This window comes from Cheilinus undulatus, linkage group 22 (genome assembly GCF_018320785.1).
Source record: "Cheilinus undulatus linkage group 22, ASM1832078v1, whole genome shotgun sequence".
Classification (NCBI taxonomy): Eukaryota; Metazoa; Chordata; class Actinopteri; order Labriformes; family Labridae; genus Cheilinus; species Cheilinus undulatus.
The window spans coordinates 26,887,594-26,909,659 of record NC_054886.1 but is presented as its reverse complement, the minus strand read 5'-3'; the positions used below and the strand labels follow the sequence as shown (position 1 = coordinate 26,909,659).

Below are 22,066 nucleotides of genomic sequence, written 5' to 3'. Positions count from 1 at the left end.
GCAGAAACAATCAAAAAATATATTAAAATGGATTTTAATAAAAGATGTTCAACATTGGACTTAATGGTGTGGATTTGATCTTTAAATGCCTCACAGAGTCAGCGAGTTCCAGGGTTGCTAGAAAAGGCTTGGGTTAGGCATGAATAATGCCATTAGAACAGTACAACAAAGGACTTCTAAAGGGAAAAAAGTAAATGACTACAAGTCACGGTTTAAAAGTTCTTTAACTTTAAAAACCCTTGTCTCTTCTTGTTGTGTATATCAGTGTTGGTCTCACAGGATTAAGTAGCTTCAAACTACTGCTTACCAGCTTTAGTACCAAAACAACAGATTCAGTCTTTTCTTCATGGTGTTGGTAACTGAATGGGCCTTTGAAGGTTACATGATCTCATTTCTATTCCCTTAATTCATTGGTTCCCAGCCAAGGGTCTGGATTCCCCTAGGAAACTCGACAAAGATCTCAGGAGGGGTGCAAGGATTTGTCTGCTCTCCCTGCAAAACATGATTTGACAATGAAACAGCCGGCCATTGGTTGTCACAGCCCATGTGACAAATCAAAATGGTGGCTAATGCTAAGCTAGCAGCGTTAGTTGTAGTTAATTATATCTTTCAATGCCAAAGAAAGTCCCCCAAGTTCCAGGCTCGCTAGAAAATCCCCCGTAAGGCATACAAAGGCATGGATAGCGTCACTAGAATAGCCCAGTAGAGGGTTTCCATTTTCTTTCGCTCATCTGGGGCCAGGTCGTGGTGGCAGTTGACCAAATAAGTCAACCTAGACATCTCTCTCCCCAGGGACATTTCCCAGCTCTCCCTGGGGGACTCTAAGGCGTTCACAGGCCAGGTGGGATATATAATCCCTCCAGCGAGTCCTGGGTCAACCCTGGGGTCTCCTACCAGTTGGGCGTGCCCGGAAGACCTCTACTGGGAGGCATCCTAATATAATGTCCAAACTACCTCAACTGGTTCCTTTTGATGCAAAGAAGCAGCAGCTCTACTTCAAGCTCCATCTGGAAGTCCAGACTCCTCTCCCTATCTATAGTATCTATCTATTCCTGAGGAATTGCATTTTGACCGTTTGAACCTGCGGTCTTATTCTTTCAGTCATTACCCAGAGTTCATGACCATCAAGTCAGTTCAGTACAACGTCTGCAATGCTTCACCAATCTGTCTGTCAATCTGACAATCCATTCTACCCTCACTCGTGAACAAGACCCAGAGATGCTTGAACTCCTTCACTTCAGGGCAAAGACTCAATCCCCACCTGTTTTCCAGCAGAGAACCACCGCCTCAGACTTGGAAGTGCTGATCCTCATCACGACTGCTTGGCACTCAGTAACAAACTGCTCAAATACCTGCTGAAGGTCCCCGGCAAAAGTAGCCAACAGAACCACATCATCTGCAAAAAGCAGAGATGAAATTTTGAGGTCCTTAACCAGACTGAGTCACCTTGCCCGTAAGAGGGAGGGAAGAGGGCTTTTAGGGGGTGCTCGGAGGAAACAAGGCCATGAATCACTGCCTTTATTGGTGGAAATGGATGTAAAATTATTTTTTTTCCTCCATATTCGTGTCTCTTCTTTCTCTCTACATTAGGACACCAAGCTCACATCATTTGACATCCTGCATCTATATGTAGCTCATGCCTCGTGACCCAGCCACTCACACACTGACACACTCTCTCTTTTTTTAACAATCTTTCTTCTCTTGCTGTCTGTCAGCAGCTCCCTCTCTCTATTTCACCCTCTCAATCTTTCTGCTGTGATCCTCACCCTTCACTTCCTCTCTCTTTGTCCCTCTCTCTCTCTCGCTCTCCGTCCCTCGTGGTTTCTCTGGCTACAGTTTCGGCTCGTTAGCACCATTTAGAAACTTCTTTCCGGCTCATTTGGCTCTTGGCTCATCCCGGCCGCGCTGACATTAAGCAGCGTGATGAGCGACTTTGCCCCACAGCAGACATGACACCTCCATGTCCATCAGGACACACAGCTGAGCACTGACACATTTTCCCTTAGCGTTTTCTTTCTTCTTTTTCTTTCGGTTTGGAGCTTTTTGTTCTTCTGTTTCCTACAGGGAATTTTAATAATGAGCCACAGCATGTCAAAGAAATGTCAGAAAATACACAACAGAGTCTTTAAAGCTCTGTCAGACACAGTTTTGGCATTCTAATGTAAAAGGATACACTCAGCTCTCAGCGGTTAGTTGTAACTCTAGCTAATGATCCTTTTTCCGCTGTGTTGTTTCTGCAGGAGTAGACCAGCATGCCATTGGTGAAGAGGAACATCGAGCCCCGGCATCTTTGCCGTGGAGCATTGCCGGATGGAGTGACCAGCGAACTGGAGTGTGTCACTAACAGCACACTAGCAGCCATCATCAAACAGCTGGGCAGTCTGAGTAAGTCTTGTTTTCTTGATGTTCTGGTTTAAGCAACTACCTAATGATCAGATCTGTTGCAAATAAATACAAGATATTATTTTCCTTTGATTTTATTTTCCAAAAATAATAATTTGGCACTAGCTTTATCAAAACTAGAAATGACACAGGGCTAGCAGCAGAGGATGAAGTCCAGAAGTCACAGTGATGTTAATTCCTTTTTGCCCTGACATTAAGAGGGCTGTTTGGTTAGACTGTGGAGATCTAAAACAGGGAAGTAAGGGAGGACAAAGATTTCAGTAGCGCCAAATTATGGCAGGTTTTTAATCTATTAGTAATACAATCGGTGAAGTTAAATGTTGAAACAGTATTCGGCCAAATGCATAATATAAACCCAATAATCAGCCAGGTTAATTCCCTTCAACCCCTATATTGAAGCTATGCTGACCACAAAGGACTGGGTTGGTTTATTTCATATTTTTTTGGTCGGTAGATAGTCCAGTTACTCAAATATATGGGCAAGAATACAAAAAAATTGGTGTTGAAAATGGAAGTTTTTGTGCTTGGTAGGCCCAGGTTTAATTCCAGTCTGTGGCTCTCTCTTACTAGTTTACAATCCTATCAAGTATTGTGACAACCCTATCAGAAAAATTTGTGCACAATTTATCAAGCTCCGTATAGCTATTTCATTGTTGTACTTAATTATTCTCCTTTGACATGGGCCTACATGGGGAACATGGGGTTCATGGTTGCATCATTACTTCCTACATCTTTATTTTGGTTTCACAGAAACAAAGAAAGGAGAAAATAGTTACCATGCTGCCTTTCCTGTTTATGAAAGTCTTTATATTCACACTACACCACAGTGTCAGTCACCTTTAAAGTTTTTCATGAGCACCAGAATCCCAGAGTTTTCTGATACCACTTTTACACCAAAAACTAATCAATGCAGAGCCGTGTTTCTGAAGACATCTCACTGAAAACGTGTTAAACTGTGAACACGTTTCTGTCTCAAATGTTGAAGCTGTTGCTGCTGAGAGGAGCGAGTCAGCATCAAGGGCAGCTGCTGTCGTGGTGTTTGATGGAGTTAATTTAAAATAGTGATAGGAAAAAGGTGAATCCAAGGTGGAATTTTATGGACTTCAATAAAAAGAAAACACGTTGCCAAAATGGCCTCCATAACCGAGCTGTAAATGGTGACCTACACCATCTGATGAGTCAGTGTTCTGCAGTTATCAATATATATTCCATTAGATTTACATTTTATAAATTTTTATTATTATGCTTTTGAAATCCATGCAGGTATTCACAGCTGCTGTTGCTGCTTTTTGGTGTTACACAGCATAAACAACCAGAGCCAGAAGAGATCACTGAGTGAAGGTGTTTGAAAAAAGGTTGTTAAAATGTGATTATCAGTCAGAGTTTAGATTATATTCAGTGACAGCGCTCTGACAACGAGTGAGTACTCTGTGTCTGCTCCATCTGTCATGTTATAGACTGAGTGGGAGAAAAATAAAGGGAAAAGAGAGAGGCAGATATTAAATCGTTGCAGTGGGAATGCAAATGTGAATGCATTTAAATGAATTGTCTGTGGGCGAAAAAGACTGTGCGTCTAAGTACATGTAAGTATTTTGACTCCTCTCTGTTTCACATGAACACAGTGCTTCCTCTCACAGACATAATGGTTGTTTTCAAATATTAGGTCTGACAGGTGCACAGCAGGAGGCTGAGTGCCCTGCTGAGACGGACAAAGGGAGGAGGGCGAGGAGATCGACTGACCTCCATCTCTGTTTCTGTACTCATCTCCTTATTGATAAATCATACGAGCAACATAAACCCTTGGGATCAAGCGCTCACAATAACATTTATGAAAAGCCTTATGGGGGTTTCACTATAGAGACGCAAGTCCAGATCTGGGTCAGTTGATCCGAAAGTCAGGTTAATTGGGCCAGTTGTAGAGGCGGCCTCATGCATGATGCATGTGTACTCTATGAATAGTTTTCTCTGTATCATAATTTTGAATTTCCATAAAATTCTAGTTAAAAAATATTACTGTTTTGATACCGCAGCACCAAAAATTAACACCCAAAACTCATTAATTTACTCATTTATTAGTCTCTATCCTCCTTCTAACCCTTAGTAAAAGTACAGTCACTAAGGATGTTCCTAAGCATCTATTTCAGCTTTCTGCTAAATGCTCCTTTAAATTTCGTTTAACTGACTAAGTCTAAGGAGAATAAAATCCTTAGAAAACAGTCAAATATCGTACTTTGACATGTTCCCTCTTTCACTCGGTTGAGTAGTTACACCTGAGCTCAACATCAATAGTCTACATACCACTTTATTTCCATTTACTACTTTAAAAGCTGTCGTACCACGCTGTTCCTACTACACGCTAACCACTAAGCTACCACTGAGCTTCTCATATTTACATCCAGTGAAGTGCCATGGGAAAGATCAGACAGGAAGGCAGCGGCTATTTACTGACGCTACAGCGACCTCTAGTGGTGGCAGGTTCATAACAGTTTGAAAGAGCATTAAAGGCTGGGATTTCAAGCCAGTGTTTATACTAAACGATATGTAATTAGCTTAACCGACTCGTATATCTCATGTCAGATAATTTAATAAACAAATTTAACTGCGTGCATCCCTGACAGTTACTTTGGTTAAAATGTACTTAATTAGTACTAAGAGTACAGCTCTATAGATATGCTTAAGTAACTGGGTCAGTGAAGCATGGTGGTGGCAGCATCATACTGTGGGGGCGTTAAAAGTAATTCATTTAAAGTTTACTCAGAGTACAGAGGAGCTACTTGTGATTCCCAAGGGATTTTAAGGGGGAAACATGATCTTTCCTTATGTGCAATATTAACAAGACAATACGGGTCTCCGACAAGGTTGTTTATTTTGAGGTGTGACACAACAGGATTAAATGTGGGCTCATTCTTCTGCTATTTGCAATTGACTGTCTTGTGTTGTGGAAATTAAACTTGTAAGTTGCTGTTGGCAGAAAGCTTAGACCTCCTCATTTGGCTCGTGTTTATTTGTTACTCAATACTTAATGCTTTTTATAATGTAACTAAGTACATTAAAAACCTTTCGACCCAATTGTCCATACACCTTTATTGTAATTTTCTAACAAACATGCAGAATCTAAATCGTAATAGCTGTACAAACCACTAATTCCCTCCTCTTTACAACAGCTATAAAGCAGTTCTCAACCAGTGGCACCAAAGATCAGTGTTTTAGGCATAAATCAGACTCATAACCCCTGCTCATTTTAGAAATTTTTTCCTACTCCTGCCGTTTAAACCTTCAGGGAATATTAAAAATCACAGATGTAATGGGATGAAAGAATGTCAAACCTTGTGTCTGTGTATTTTTTGTGCAGGTCGTCATGCTGAGGACATTTTCGGTGAGCTGTTTAATGAAGCCAACAGCTTCTACCTGAGGATGAGCAGCCTGCAGGAGAGAGTGGACCAGCTGGCTGTGAAAGTCACTCAGCTTGACTCCACCGTGGAGGAAGGTAGGGACGCTGACAGTTTGACCTTATAATTCTTCTTTAATTAATGCTTCAGTGTGTCAGTTTGTCCTGGATTTATTGTGCCAAAGCGTTTCAATCACCGGGACACAAGTTTTTCAGAGCTTCGTCTCTAACACAGAGTAAACGCCACCACCATGTTTCACTGTTGGGATGGTATTTGGCAGGTGATGAGTGGTGCCGGGTTTCCTGGAGACATAACCTTTTGAATCAGTTCTATCATAGCTATGTCAGACCAGAGAATCTGTTTCTCACAGTCTGAGAGTTCTGTAGGGGTGTTTTTGCAAACTCCAAACATAGTTTCATGTGTTTAGCACTGAGAGGCTTCTGTCTGGTCACTCTGCCATAAATCAGTGGAGCGCTGCAGTGATGGTTGTCCTTCTTGAACTGCATCCCTTACCCAAATATAGCCATTTTTAAACCTCAGCATGACCTACCCATGCCTAAACCTTACCGTACCAGATCAGTGAAGGGCTGCAGTCTGGAGCTCAGTCAGAGTGACCATCAGGTTCTTGGTCACCACTCTTACCACGGCCCTTCTGCCCTGATTGCTCACTTTGGTTGGATGACCAGCTCTCGAAACTTTGAGAGTTATGGAGGCCATTACTTTCTGAATGCACTGTAGTCACATACAAAATGTCTTAATGTGTTGCATATGAGCAAGAAAATCAGATTTGGCTTTCTTTTAACTGCAGTGATAGCCATAGTGACTGACGTGTGACTTTTAAGCCCAGGTAAAAAATGAGAATCAAAAACAAACTGTTGTGTCCTCAGTATATTATAAGGCATGATTCTTTTCTTCCTCTTGTTTCTACACAGTTGCCTGTAGCTGCATGAGAGTGTGTGTGGTTGTTTAAGGTTTGTGTACACAGCGTGATTCAGAGTCATTGTCTACACCATTAAGCCTTTCGCTCCCTCTGAAGGTCAATTCGGTAAATGCAGTAATTGATGGGCACGTAAACAACCAGCCCAGGCTCTGGCAGTCCACTCTCAGCTACCGTTTCGGGAGTTCAGAGCCGACTACGGTGGCCCCAGAGGCTCACACTAACCTTTAATGTGAGAAACCTTGAATATAGGCAGGTTACTTCCTCCAGGTGTATCCCTTTCTCTTTCTTTTGTCTCTCCGTCATTCGGTCCAATTTGCATCTTCTTTTCAGCATCTTTTCTTCTTTTTCTCTCCTCTCTCTAACCTTAATTTTTAACCAATCTTCTACTTGTTTTATTTACATTTCCACCACCTTCTGGTCTCCCTTCCCCTGTTTTCTCTCTCCATCTTTGTCTTATGATATTAACTTTTGTCCCTCCCTTTACTATATTCTTTATTTTTGGTTCTCTCTGTTCCTTTTCTTTCATACGTCTCATCTTTTTTCCTTCTTTCATGGACTTTTCTTTATATCTCTCAGCTCTCCCTTTTTTTCCCTTTGTCTCTTCTATTCTCTTCCTTCAGCCTGTTTCTTTTTACCCACGATTCCTTCTCTCTCCTTTCTTTCTTTCTCTCTTTTTCTTTCTTTCTTTCTCTCTTGCTGATACTGCCTCGTCATTCTGCAGCACGGCAGCCTCAGACAGAGAGCGTCAGATCCAGCAGCACAGACGAGGATGAAAAGAAAAAGCTCAGCAGTCCTCTGTCTTATCCGCCCCCCCCTCCCCCCCCGCTTGCACTCTTTCATCTCCCCTCTCCTCTTCTGTCCATCTCTGGGCGTCCTGCTCCTACGCACAAGCAAATTTTCTTCATTTCATACCAGTCATCTGTTATTCTGCCTTCTTTGCATCTCACTCACATCTTCTCACTCATCTGTTTTCATGCTTTTTTTGTCATCCCTCACTCCTGCTTCATCCCTTTGCTTTTTCCTTTATTTTCTTTCTTTTTTTCAATATCTCCAAACTGACAGCAGCTGACACTGACATTTTTTATAAAAAAAGGAAGAACGAAAGAGAGAAAAAAGAAAAAAGGAAACATTTAAACAAAGAAAAGGATTGACTATCAAACAATGGAAGGAAGGAGCTGGAGGAAGAGGGTGAAAAGGAATAAAAGCAATAGAACCAAAAGAAAAAAAGAGACAATTGAAGACAAAAAACTGGACCATCTAAAAATGAAAAGCTGAGTTAGTAGAAGGTCATACAATGGAAACAAGGCACATGTTATCACTCAGATTTTAGTCATTATAGTGTGACTTTTAGAAAGCTCTCTAAAACGTGTGCAAAAATATAATGGGGACATGGTTAACATCCAAGAATTTAACATTTCCAGACATCAAAATAGCAAATTGATTTGAACTACAAAATGTGAATTCGTGTGAATTTGCGGTAGAACAAAGAGATATTATAGTCTGAATTTCACTGTAGAGAATCACAGTTTCACACTTTGTTCATGGGAAAAGAAAGATAAGTAGAAGTATACAAATCCATTAGTCAAGCCTTGGTAACATGACTGGTTTTAAGGACCTTTTAAAAGCATTAATTCATCCAGTGTTTTTCCTTGTACTTGTTGGACAGAGGTCTAAAAGAGGAGCAAGGGGTTGGCAAAGACTAACTTTTAAAAGTAGTTATTGATCTGGAGCCAAAGTCATGGGATTATTGAGTTTTTTGTTGCATGACTAGTTAAGAAATAAATCTTTCTGTCCTCTTGGTTGGTTTCTTTTCTCCAAATGGTCTCAGTAAATTACTGTTTTTGTTCATTGTGCTTCATATATAATTTTTTTGTTTTTGGTTCTTTTGATTATTTTTTTTTTAGTTGTAAGAAAAGGAAATACTGTAATGATGCCGTCATAACCATTAGACATATTTTTATTTTTTAAGAAGGACTGGCATATACTTCAAAATTTTCTTTAAACTTAATTTTTCTTGTAATATTAGCAAGGATGTTCTTGGCCATATTTTGTAAGTGGTGAACTGGTTATTGGATAACAGAGTTGGTTCATGACGTCAGCTAAGCTGTTATTTAAAATGCTATTAATGTGTAATTGAGGATGTTTATTATAAACCTAAAATATACATGACTTTATGGCTTACTTTATCATAAGTGGTTGAGGTTTTCTTTTTTTTTTTCAAATTGAAAAACTTAGAATTGTCATAAAAAGAAATAAAACTATAGAAACAAGAAAATCTCATGTTTAATCAAGCTGTAAACTTGGGAAATTTAACATGATTCAAATGGGGTTTGGCTCACATTTGGTGCTAGTCTCAAGTGGCCGTTGTAGGAACTGCAGTGTTTGGCACAAGTTTTTAAAAGGAAAGGAACCCTACATGATCAGACACTCATTGGATAGATATTTGTATCCCTCATATTTATATTGAACTAAAAAACTTATTAGTAATCTGCCTTTTGAGTAGTGCACTAGTACTGTGGGCCATCTGCACCCCTGGAAGTTTCCTTCCAGGCTCCTTCCCCACATGTCTCTCCCCTAATCTCTCATCCCTGTTCCCAACTCTATCCACTGTCTTCCACTCCAAGTGGAGCCAAAAAAATGCCCAAAAATGTAGGACTCTTATAGGTTTGCATTGGAAGCAGTCCCAGTTTGCACATCCCGCCTCCAGCACAATCTGGAAGTGGCCTTTTTGGTCTATTATATTAATTAATATTAATTAATTAATACAAAATGTTGGTTTTGTATTTAGTAGATACACCTTGTAAGATGCTTTTTTATTGAACAGTCCTTAATTCAAAACAAGATGTAGTATTGAAAAGGAGGCGAAGAGGTGGGCAGTGCTGAGCAGTGCTTGCTGTAATACAATGGGGGGGGCTATGGCAGCCACCACCAGGTGTCAGCGCTCAAAAAATGTCCTTTTAGTTAGTTTTATTTAGGCAAGGCACAAGCGTTTCGACTCATGGTCTTCTTCAGCGTTGAACGCTTTTCTAGTAAGTTTTTTTTTAGTCATGCACCTTGAGGAGTTTACTGTTTGGAGGGTGCTCCTTTTTCGCTTCCTCAGCCACCATGACAACACATGTCCTGCTACCATTATAAAAAAATATGAGTTCCTATCTTTGAAAACTGAAGTTAGTATATATTATCTTCAACTCTATTTTGAAACTTTAATGCTCTAAATTATTTAAAGATATTTCATTAATCATCCAGATCAGTTCAGGTAAATTTAAAAATGTAAGTCAGGCGAATCTTTGCAGGCATTTATCTGTGCAGAAAAGAATCAGAGAGCATTACTTAAAGGAAAGACAACAAGTGAGAGAGAGGGGTGTGTGGTTAGCGAGGGAAGAGGAGAAAAACCATGAACATGCCAGTACAGTTCATGTGTGTGTTAAAAAAGAGAGGAAGAGCTCGAGGTCTCTTTGAAGATGTGTCTGAATGAAAGTTGCATTAGCTGCTAGTTTTGTGGATTATTCATTTGGCCTCAGGGACAGAAGCTTAGGAAGGAATGATCAAACAGCGAGCAGACAGGAGTGTGCTTTGACTGCAGAATCTGTGCTCACTTTCACACATGCATCAAACAGCCCATCTCTTTGTAGTTTCTAGGTTCAAGTCTGCATTTAGAGGTTAACACATGCCTCCTTCTGACGTTTGCACCAGTATACAGTAAGGCCAGTAAAGTAAATCACTGGTAGGAGCATATGTCAAACTGACACGGTTTAACCTTATTATATACATGTCTAATGTTCACTGAACCTGTGTGGGTTAAACCATCTGCTTGATCCTGGATAGCATTGCAGCACAGTGGTGTTAAATCTCCCCTGGGGTCAGGGGGATTGACACACATGCACGCATTTTTTTTTTCTCTGTCTTATACTCTCTCTTTCTTACAGTCACACACTAGAACACACAAAGGCACACATAGTAGCTTGTATGTGTAAAATATACTGTATCATCATTCAGCACAGCTGGTAGTACAACACGAGCATTCAGGGATCTTATGAGTCACTGAAACACAGATAAAACTATCACAAATGTCAAACTTGTTTAGTTGCTTTTTGAGGACCTCTACTGCTTTTGTAGTGTTGTTACAGGGACCATCAGACTTTGTAAGGATTCCGATTGACAAATCATATTATCACAAATCCTACAGGCTGCAAAACAGAATGCAAAACATTCTGAAATTTCATAGAAACCAAAAAACACAAGTACTCTATGTTTTGTGCATATTTAGCAGTGTTGTGTGGACTTTTTTGCATTTTTTAATCTTTCTTAGGGTACCATCAGGACTTATGAGGACATTTGGTAGTCAGGTCAAATCATTCATTCCTAAAGGCAGGTAATTCACAAAACATGCAAAGTATCCATGTACAATATGTATTTATTTTGTCACTGATACAGATAACTGATAATTACCAGCTTGTGATGGCAGATAACAGCTAAGACAACCAATATTTTTTCATTTTATCTTGTCTATTTTAAGGATGGTTCCGGGCATCTTTATCCTTTTTCAGCTAAATGCTCATTTATATTGCATTTAACAGACTGGTCTAAAAAAGAGAAAGTCCTTAGAAAACAGTCAAGTTCATCACAGGGTCATTGTGTCAGTGGGTATGACGTGAGCCTGATATCTGTACAGCATGGCTAACGTTAGCGGCTAGCTCCACCAGTCTTTGTTCCCCTTAGCAGATTAATATCGTGCTTTGATATGTGGCCTCTTTTCACTTTGGTTGAGTATTTAAACAAGAGTTCAACCCTTGACCACCTACATACCACTTTACTTTCCATTTATTACTTAAAAAACTGCCAAACCATGCTGTTCCTAATTAACATAAGGTATTAAGTTTAACCAACTTGTAAATCTTGTGCTGTCCTTTTTTGGACTCATGAAATACTTTGTGGGATGGACTATGAATTGTTATATCGTTGCTTTATTTTTGTTGTTTGTTTGTCCGAAATAAATAAATTAAAAATTAAAAATAAAATAATTTGATAAATAAATTCAACCGTATAACCATGCACATCCCTAGTCTTTATAATTAATTTTAGGTGTTTTTACTGGGGGTAAGATGGGTTAATATGTCAAGAGGTAATCGGCACTGGGTTCTCTTTGTTATTTTCTATGCTATAGTTGTTTAACTCGCAGAACATAGCTTTAAACATGCATTCAAAAATCCCTTTCATTCCAGCATTGTTTTAGAAAGAATTTGGTTCATTACAAGCCCATTTCACATCATCCCAAAGATAACGAAATATCCTTATTCTCAAGCCCTATTTTCAGGTTATAGCAGGGATTCAACTGTCGCTTTAAGGTTAGCATTAGATGCTCAGGAATGTGTTATGTTAATGAGAGACCACACATGCATAGACAAGGAGACGTGTGAGTGTAAATGATGCTCATTAAGCTGGTGCAGCCACTCTTAGACTAATCTGTCCCTGCTGTCCTATTATCACCTCCTGTGTGTGTCTATGCATATCTGTGTTTTATCATAGCATGCAAGTTGTTTGTCTATGTATTTGTCTGTATGCATGTTTACTCATAAGGCTTTAAGGCTTGAAGTGGCAGAAGTTAAAACCAAGCTGTTCTTTACATAATTATTACAGTAAACACTTCAGTTAAATAATTATATTAAAGAAAACATCCTTTGATGTTAAACATGCTCTAGGATTTGTTTGAGGGGCTCCATTTTAGTGTTTTTGTCTTGGTTTTCAGCATTTCCTGCTTATATTAAACCGTCAGTTTAGTTGCCTCTGGAATGAATTTAATCTTTTAGTGAAGTTCAGGAAGCATACAAATCAGGGTCCATCTTTTGGTAATGGGAATGAATATTTTTGTTATCTTTTTCATATGTTTTATATGTGGCATGAATACATTTTGAACCCATTTGTGAAATAAAATCCAAGCTTGCTATCAGATACCCTCAGCAGAAAAAAAAAACTTTCAAAAGAAAATAATGAAATATAAAGAAATTGCTTGACTTATTTTTCAGGTGTCATAACTTAGCAATAAAAGGTGAAACTATGACAAACCATCCTTAGATATAAATTTAAGAGGACTGAAGCTGACTTTTGTATCATAAAAGTCAAAGTAAAGTCCCAGTATATTAATAATTTGAGGCCCATTAAATACTTAATCAAGACATCATGTTCTCCTTTTACAATCCCATAAATACTGGCTCAATTTATCAACGTAATTCAAAAGAACTGAGACCATAGAGCAGAGGACACTGCTGCTCATGAAGGATTTAGCCGTTAATCCGACACTGCAAGAGTTAAAACAGCTGTTTTGAGGGATTATGTTGTCAAACAGTGTTAAGGAGTCCTTGCAAATAATTCCACCCATTTATTTTGGCCTAATTCTCCACACTGTTTATTAAATCCTTATTTCCTCTCTCTCTCTCTCTCTCTTTCTCACAGTTTCCCTGCAGGACATCAACATGAGGAAGGCCTTTAAGAGTAGCACCATCCAGGACCAGCAGGTGGTGTCGAGGACCTCCGTCCCCAACCCTGTGGTGGAGATGTACCATCGTTGCGATAAGCCTCCACCTCTCAACATCCTCAGTCCATATAGGTCAGTGTGGCTCACTTTAGAAAGTTTCTCATGATTAATGGAATCGTGCTGCCAGAGCTGCTGGAAAAAAAAAATTCAGAATATCCAAAAATAATCTTACAATTATGAATCGACTGAAAATGTTCAAAAATCCAGGTTTTTAGTGAATTTTCGACAGCAGGTTGTTTGAGGACAGCAGACCCACTCCTGGTAGTTTTCTCTGTGCACCATCTCCACCTTCCCTGCTGCAGCAAGGGTGTTTGGTTCATAAGCTACACCGTTAGCATTAGCAGCGCTAGCTCTCAGTGTCAGCAGCATTTGCAATATGTTTACAACATTCAGCCCGTCCCAAGAGAAACATGTCACGGCTTGTTAAGATTCCACAGCCCCTTTGCAAGAAGGCCCAACATGTATGCTAAGTGTGCTAAAGTAACATAGCCTACTTAAGGAAGAGTTAAGACAGTGAGCAACGACTGATCAAGTAAAAATAACAGGATCTTTTAACCGGACCGGTGTAAGGGTTTAACAAGTGACCGTGTCAACTGGTGACTATGCGTCATATGCATCTGTTGGAATAACAAAACTTAAAGAGCCTCTTTGTTTCGTTTTATCACATTTGTAATGATAAGCATTTTAAGCACCAGGTTGAATGTCACCAGTTAGCACAGCCACATGTCAAACCATAACAGCTGCTCTCTTACAGCAGTAGTTCCCAACATCTTTTCCCTTGTCAGCAGAGGCAAGTCAAATCAAATCATGAGAGAATTGGAGTTAAGTTTGCCAGAATAAAAGATCCACCTGTACCAGTATCAGGTATCATGCTGATACCAAGCCAAAGTACTCGTACTAGTACTCATTAAACGTTGCACATACTGTACTCCACTGGTTCCCCCCCTACTCCTATCAAAATGAAGCTTAATCCCATTTGGGAAACATAGTTTTAATTAACAAAATCCCAACATAACAGGCCTTCATACACATGTTCTTGCTAAAAGATCTATGTGTAAGCTATCAAGTATTATGACAGCATATTAGTGCAACTGTAAACAAAATGAATTAGTGAAAAAGATCTGTTATTCATGACTGTAAACTAAAATTCTTTAGTTTAAAAAATCTTAAATTTAAAAAAAACATTTTTGACTTTAAAAGTCATAAATATAGATGAACCAAGACATGCAGTTTTTAATATTATAAAGCCAAAAACAGAACCACTGTTTTTAGTTTAGTTCTTTGTGAATTTTTGACTTTACACTCATGCATTTTTTACATTAGAAACTTGAAATTTTTTTGAGTTTCTAATGTTAAAGTTCAAAATTTTTTTCAGCTCAAAAGTTTTTTTCTTATAAATTTACAACTTTTTCAACTACATTTGCATTCTTTACTGTTATTCATATGACCTCTAGAATCCCCCTGCCCTTCCATGTGCCTACATGGAAAGCATCAAACAGGAAAAGCACACATTCCTGCCTTTCTTCTGCCCACAAGGAAAGCCTGGGGCAGGGAGAGAAGCAGCAAAAAGTCCCAGAGCTGAGCAGGCATCAGTGACAAAAGAATGATACTGATAAAGTCAGAGGCAGTATAAAGGAGGAGCTGGGGTGTAGGAGGGTTGTAAAAAGTGGCTTGCAGAAGGAGCAGCAAAGCATAGTCAGGCAAGAGCAATTTGAATATGGCAGCACGAGTCCGATTAGCCGATCAAATTAATCAGCTTGCTGTCAGCTGATGAGGGTTTGTGTGAGATCAGCTGAGTTATATGGCAGCACTTGACTCTTTAGCCTGACTAGCATGTAAGACGCTATTTTCGTATAGATATGGTTTTGGTCTTGATCTTAGATGTGCCTTTGGCAAAACAAAGATTGAAAACCACTGCTACGAAGGCAACCAGACGACAGATTTCAGAAAGCAGCTTAAAGCCACTAAAATGAAGTTAGTGGCAAAACAATGAAACAATAAGAAAAGTTTATTTTCAAAGCCCAAATGCATCCAGATAAGTTCAAAAATATCTGGAGTCTGGCTGTGTCTGCGTGTGCCTCCCTTCATTTGGGTTATTTTTATCGGCCCAAATGCTCTGTGTGTATAAATAATGACATAACCAGTCACTTATTGTATTCTGAATTATTGTCTGGTTCCCACATTATTGCTGTGGGAATTTAATTATAATAATCCATTGACTCTGGTTTTCATTCAGCACAAATTAGCCCTATGAGTATTAGTCCATTAGCTACTGAACAAACAGTGCAGACATTTTTTGTCTGCTCTTGAAACTCGTCAACATCCTGCTCAATTCTTAATATCAAAACTTTTAACCCCATCCACCTTACACCTCCGTCTCTACAACCCCCCCTTTGTGTTAATTTGTTAGCTTTTCTCACTGAATATCTCCATTCATCCGTGCAGGGATGACAAGAAGGACGCACTGAAGTTCTACACTGACCCGTCCTACTTCTTCAACCTGTGGAAGGAGAAAATGCTGCAGGCCACTGAGGACAAACGCAAGGAGAAGAGACGACAGAAGGTACGGCTTTGTGTTGTTGCTTGCTGCTGCAGCTCTTGTTTATTTCAGCGAGTATGGAGTGCAAAGTGGAGGGCTTGGCATGTTTGTGTGGCGACTATACATGTGGCATGTGCTGGATGAGAGAGGCAGTAAAAGAAATTCATCAGCTGCTTTAATTTGCTGCTAATCTGTTTCTTATTATCATTTATTTATGCTGTAATTTCATTTGATCTGACTGTATTCATTGAGCTTTGCTTTGTTGTTTAATTGGTTATTGATACAGCAGCAGTTGGACAGGCTCATTATCCAGAGACAAATATATAACCAAGGGGGAAACTACTTAAAACTACTGATGAAATGACTCAGGAATTATCCTGTTGACTTGTTTATTCAAAGATGCTGTGCAGTAATTATTTTACAGCAATCATTTTACATAAATTTTAAATTTCAAAGACGGAAGAAAATAGGTGTGAAAGTTAAGGATGACTGAATTTCATTTAGCTGCTTCAGTTTCAGATCTCTCCTATTTCAAACACCTTTCCCTGGGCCTGGGCAACCAGAAATACTAAGACCTGACACCGATCAGATACCACTGTTGAATTAAGATCCGATATTTCTCTGGCACTGTGCTGATTACACTGGGATTTATTCGCATGTAAAGCAGAAGCAGGAGTCCCAACTTTTAAACTGTAAATAAATACACATCTATTGACATCTGCCCCATTGCTGCCATGATCCCTTGTTCTACCCCCTTGCCCCTTGAAACAGCGTGGTAAGGGCAAGGGGTGAAAATCTTCCCTTAAGAAACAAACTTCATCATCACACATTGCCGATAAACAGGTGCGTCATCTGAGGTGACAATAAAGTTTTGACCATCTCTTTCGTACTATGGATCTTCATGTTGACCTTGTTCATGTATTTACACAGTTAATAGCCCTGGTTTACATGTGTACATACTGAAAACACAATAAACTCCATTCCCCAGTTGCTAAAGACTGAATATATGAGAAAACCTCAACTGTTTTTTCAATAATCATTTATAAATGCCGAAAATACAAAGGGGTATGATGGGAAATTCATCATACCCCTATTTCAAGGACTGTGTAGCCCTTGGCCCTTAGCCCTAACCCTCGATTCAAAAAAGAATTGGGTCACCCCTTCACCTGACATGAAAATACAAAACCAAGGGGTAGAAATGAGATTGACCCCAAATCCACTCTCGTAACTCTGACATTGAATTTCTTTTTATCCATTTTTCAATTGTTTCTGATGCTAGCTTAGCATTAGTCACATTATTGCATTGTGACAGGCTTTGACAGCTAATAGCGGGTTGTTTGATCGACACACTATTGTTTTGTTAAACTGTCCTTACACTAAAACATGAAGGAGACAGGAACTGCTTTTTATAATGGCACCAAAAAAATCAATACAAATATTTCAATATTTTGGTCATAAATGATTTTTTTTTTTCACATTTTTGTCCCCAAGAGATGCAAGAACAAGTTTGTGCAAAAAGAAATTGAATTTCTTAGTATTTTCCTTTGTCTATATAGTCCCCTAACTTTATTCAGAATTCTAGTGACATCACAGCAGCATGCATTTTCTTAAAGCTCATGTTATCCTGAACAAAAGGATGTTTAGATCTTTGCTGTGCACCACAGGGTTGATGCTTCACAAGCATTGTAAGACTGTAAGTCCATGTGAGACAAAATGGTTAAAAAAAATAACATTGGGCTCATAGGGTTGATAGAAGTGCTTGATTTTGACTGATTTTTGATGCTTTCTTAACTTAAAGCTAGTTTGCTAGAATGACAGTATCATTACGGCCCATATAAATGTTTTTTTTTTTTTAAACATTCTAACTTTATAAGAGATTAAATTTGTGATAAAATGTGTTAAGTACTCTAGTATTTATCAAAGGAAAACACTGCAGAAGAGCAGAGCTGTAGCTGAGTGGACATCAGAGTCGTGTGAGCCACAGCAGAGCAGCGAGGTATCTGTCACGCTCAGGTAGCGTAGCATCATCAGCCGAGCCTCAGCTGGCACCCTTGTGGGCTCGACCAGCTGTGTTTTTTCGTTTCATCCAAAGGGGAAAAGATAACTGTAGTTGTGATTATTTTGACATTTTTGTCTTTGTCAGTAAGTTCTCAGTAGAGCTTTTTTTTTTTGGTGCAAGTCACGCGTTTTCTGTTCCACTGGCAGAGTTTTAAATATTTCAGTGGTATTCCCCTTTGATTCAAAGTCATCAGTGAGTTTTCAAGCCCGTGAGCAACTGCTGCTGTATGTGTTTGCTGCAATTTGTCAATATTTCTGTTCAATTAAATGCTGTTCACATTTTTTCTGTTCCCTCCCTTCAATCTGGAAACTGGGCAGAATAAAATTCCCTCTCAAAACAAACTAAAAAAATCAAAGGTTTGAGTACCATCTGCAGGAGGATTGCTCAAACTTTTCTTCCTCTTTGAATCTGATCTCCTTCCAAGACAAACACCACAACCCTTCCTCCTCCTCCTCCTCTGCTCAGTCTAACGCACCAGCTTGTCTTTTTCCCATGTTTCCATAGGGCTGTCCGGCCCACCCTGACAGGCCCCACTCCAGACAGGCCCCACCCAGGAGCCCCCTGTCCATCTCTGTAAGATAACCCCCTACCCCTAACCTGCCCTTCCACTTTACCCTGAACATATCCCACTCAGTGGCGCCGCCAGCACTCTTCATCTACATCGTGTGCTTACATTTTATTAGTGGTTTAAATTTTTCTATAGAAGCTGAATTGACAACAGCAGATCCTGTTTGATTCCTTTTCATTTCTTTCCTCTTTTCTGTTATTGAGTAGCAATCTTTGGCTACATCCACACATCAACGTCAAACACATTCGAAGATAGAACCAATCAAAGGTTATCCTACTGGAACATTTCTGGACAAAATCTGGGAGCAATCTAAGGTGATTTCACCCAAAAACTGCAATTTTTAGTTGCATTCTGGCTGTTTGTGTAACTTTCCAATTGAACTAAACTCATCAGCCCACTTACGTTTCCTTCTTCATAGCTGTAAGTATAAATATACTAGAGATGCACTAGGTGGGAAAATAAGGGCCTACTCCAATACCTATGTTTGAAATGCCACTTTAGTGGATAGTCAATGACCAATACAAGGGTCAGTGGATTATTGGCCTGGCTAATTATTGAGGATGATAGTTGGCATATGGCTGATCATCTGTATCAACATTTTATTTTAATGAAAACTTAAAAATTAATCTAAAAGTGCACTTCTTTGGCTACATTGCAAGGTGTGTCTTTCAATAATCAGTTTTGGTATGGCCCTGATAAAACAATATTGGTCGACCCCTAGGTGATACAGATGTTTTTCATCACTTACTGTGGTCTAACACTCCCACTCTGCCAACATTTTCTCTGTTTAGCCATGAAAACAGATCAGAGTTTGCCTAACGAGTCACGTCTTCTTCCCAGTTAAAAAGAAACAAAAAAACAAAAAAACTCTTTTTTGACTCAGTCATCAGGTATACTAGGTATCGGCAAACCTACGTGTGTATGGCTACTGACTAGGGCTGGGCAGTTATTTAAAATTTAGATAAACTTGCAGAATGGCCTGTAATATTTCTTTAACCCCAAATATGTGTCAAAATAAAAAAGTTTTTTTTAAAAATGCGGCAGAGATGTTATGCCGTACACATCATTCAAGCGTCATTTTTTTAGATTAGTTCACAAAAAATTCTACTTTCCTCATTTTTGTTTTTCTTAATAAAAATGAGAATAACAGAAAAACAGTGGGGTTTCAAAAAGTTTGTACTCCAAAACTAACCTGAAACACTAAAAGAGGGTTGTGCATTAATGATATTCATATCAGTGTTTGAAATTAGAGATGGACTTTTTTTTTTTTTTCCCATTTCTGTTGTTCTCACTGTGTCAGACATAATAAATAAATTACAGTTGTGTTTGGAAAAAAGAGATAAATTAAATTTCCTCTAATGGAAAATGTGTGTAAACTAGAAATGTACAATTGCACTGCAGCAAAGGCAGCAGCATCCTTTCCTTGTAACATATCTGAAATTGCAAACATAAAATTGTCCTTTTTTTCAGATGAACAACTGGAGTTTCACCTTTTTGCCTCGCTATTCCACAGCATTAAATATTTAAATCATTATCTATTATCGAACATTTATAAATTGATTCAGAATTTTCCACCTCCACTTCACGATGCATCTAAGAATCGATTTTTTCTCCCACCTCTGTTTGAAATGTTTTGCTCTGAAATACGCTTTGACAAGTAAGCATGTTAACGGGCAACTTTAAATGCAATATGTCTGTGGTAGTCATACATACAACAGATTTTAAAGATGTAGACTAGTTCTTGGTAAAGATTTTCAAAAATGTCATGTAATTCATATGTCTGACTTTATGATTTTAAAAACAGAGAAGGCACAAAGGCATTTGTTTGGAAATTTTCCATCTTAGACCTTCATTGTGATGGTGGTAACCACAGGCAGATTTGTCTGAAAGTCACCAGTAAACACGGTAACATTTCGAACTGTTACACTAGTTGAATTCAAGCTCAAAACCCGATTCTTCTGAAGTAGCTTTAACATTTCATTTCTTTATTAGCAGATGTTAATAAGCTTTTTCTGCTGTTATTTATGTTTAGAGGTGGCTGTTCTGAGATCCCCCTACCCTTCCACGAGCCTACATGGAAAGCATCAAGCAGGAACAGCACATTCCTGCTCTTCCTATGCCAATAAGGAAAGCAAAAGGCAGGGAGAGAAGCAGCAAAAACCCAGAGCAGAGCAGGCATCAATGACAACAGAATGAAATGGATTAAGTCAGAATCAGGATGAAGGAGGAGCTGAGGTGGAGGAGGGTTGCAAAAGCAGCTTGCAGAGAGAGCAGCAGAGCATAGCCAGGCTGGAGCAGTTTAAATAAGGCAGCATGAGAGTGATTAGCCAGTAGCTTGGTTAGAGCAAATAAGTTGGCTGTCAGCTGATGCAGACTTGCATGAGATCAGCTGATCTAAATACTGGCAGCACTCGACACCGAGGGCTGCCTGAACTTAATGTTGTACAATTGATTTTAGCAGTACATTGCTGCCAATACGTTCCTGGTGACTGGCGATTTATTAAAGGCCAGCTGTCTTCCTCCCTCTCTTGCTTTCTTGGTCACTTTGACCATGTATGTGTGAGTGGGAACCTAGAACATAAAGGTGTCCAACATGCACTTTAAGGGTTCTAGTTCATACTCTGACATGTAATCCTGGCGGCGCCACTGACCCCACTAACACACGACACACAATGAAGTATTTAAGCTTATATGCAACGTCAGGTAAGACACGCAGAGGCACCAAATGTAACACAGGCTATGCCAGAAATACTAAACTACACAGACACACCCCCTCCCTCTGTTTGTGTCTGTCTGTCCCGTTAGCCTGCCACCTCACTCGCTCTCTAACCCCCCGTGTTTGGTTTGCTTCCTGTCCCGTCTTCCCAGACGTTTTTTTGTCCATCATAAGTCTGGTGTCGGTCGTGTCCAAGGTGTTAATGTTTAGACTAGTCTGTGTGAGCGTGTGGTTTGATCAGTGTGGATTTACACCATGGTGAAAGAGCTGGTGATGGGGTCCTGTTTCCGTCCTCCGACATGGAGAAATCACTAATCACTGACCAGCTTTCTCTTCTCTCTTTTATCCATCTCTCTGTCTGCTTCTGTGTCTGTTTCAGGAGCAGCAGAGGCAGGTTGAGGACCCGGGCAGAGAGGTGAAGAAGGTCAGTATATATTTATTTACTACAACCTAGTTTAAAAAGGTTGGTTTGCTGTGTAAATGTAAATAAAACAAGAACAAGTAAGGACATTTGTGTTTGGTAGATTATTTCAATGTCTTAACAATACTTCTTTGCAATCAATCTTACACTGGTGGAAAGCCTGTTTATTGCCCTTTTCAATGGTAAACATTGGATTGGATTGGTGCAATAAAAACAGGCATGATTCTGCACTGGAAATCACTGCATCGGCTCAGGACTACTTCAAAAAATCATTGTCTGTCAACAAAGTTGGACATGCCATCCACACGTAAATTAGAGCTTTATCATGCAAAGAAGAAGCCATATGTGAACACCATCTAGAAACACCGCCATCTCCTCTGAGTCAACGCTCTTTTAAATGGGCTGAGGCAAAATGGAAAACTGTTCTGTGGTCAGACAAATCAGAATTTGTAATTATGTTCTGGTTTTATTTAAATTTTACACAGTGCCTCAATTTTTT

General features: G+C 39.3%; 1 protein-coding gene across 3 annotated transcripts in view; it reads left to right on the top strand.

Annotated features, from left to right (window-relative positions):
• zgc:109889 (uncharacterized protein LOC553542 homolog) overlaps window positions 1-22,066 on the top strand; it is a 58,806-nt gene that overhangs the window by 24,732 nt on the left and 12,008 nt on the right. For 2 of the 3 annotated variants that reach the window (XM_041778705.1, XM_041778706.1), the window contains exons 2-7: window positions 2,241-2,385; window positions 5,756-5,890; window positions 13,183-13,336; window positions 15,710-15,827; window positions 18,367-18,435; window positions 21,526-21,570. In XM_041778705.1, coding sequence (XP_041634639.1) covers window positions 2,253-2,385; window positions 5,756-5,890; window positions 13,183-13,336; window positions 15,710-15,827; window positions 18,367-18,435; window positions 21,526-21,570 — 654 coding nt within the window. In that variant the 5' untranslated portion in view covers window positions 2,241-2,252. The remainder of the gene's footprint in view (window positions 1-2,240; window positions 2,386-5,755; window positions 5,891-13,182; window positions 13,337-15,709; window positions 15,828-18,366; window positions 18,436-21,525; window positions 21,571-22,066) is intronic. The other variant, XM_041778707.1, reaches the window with a different exon arrangement.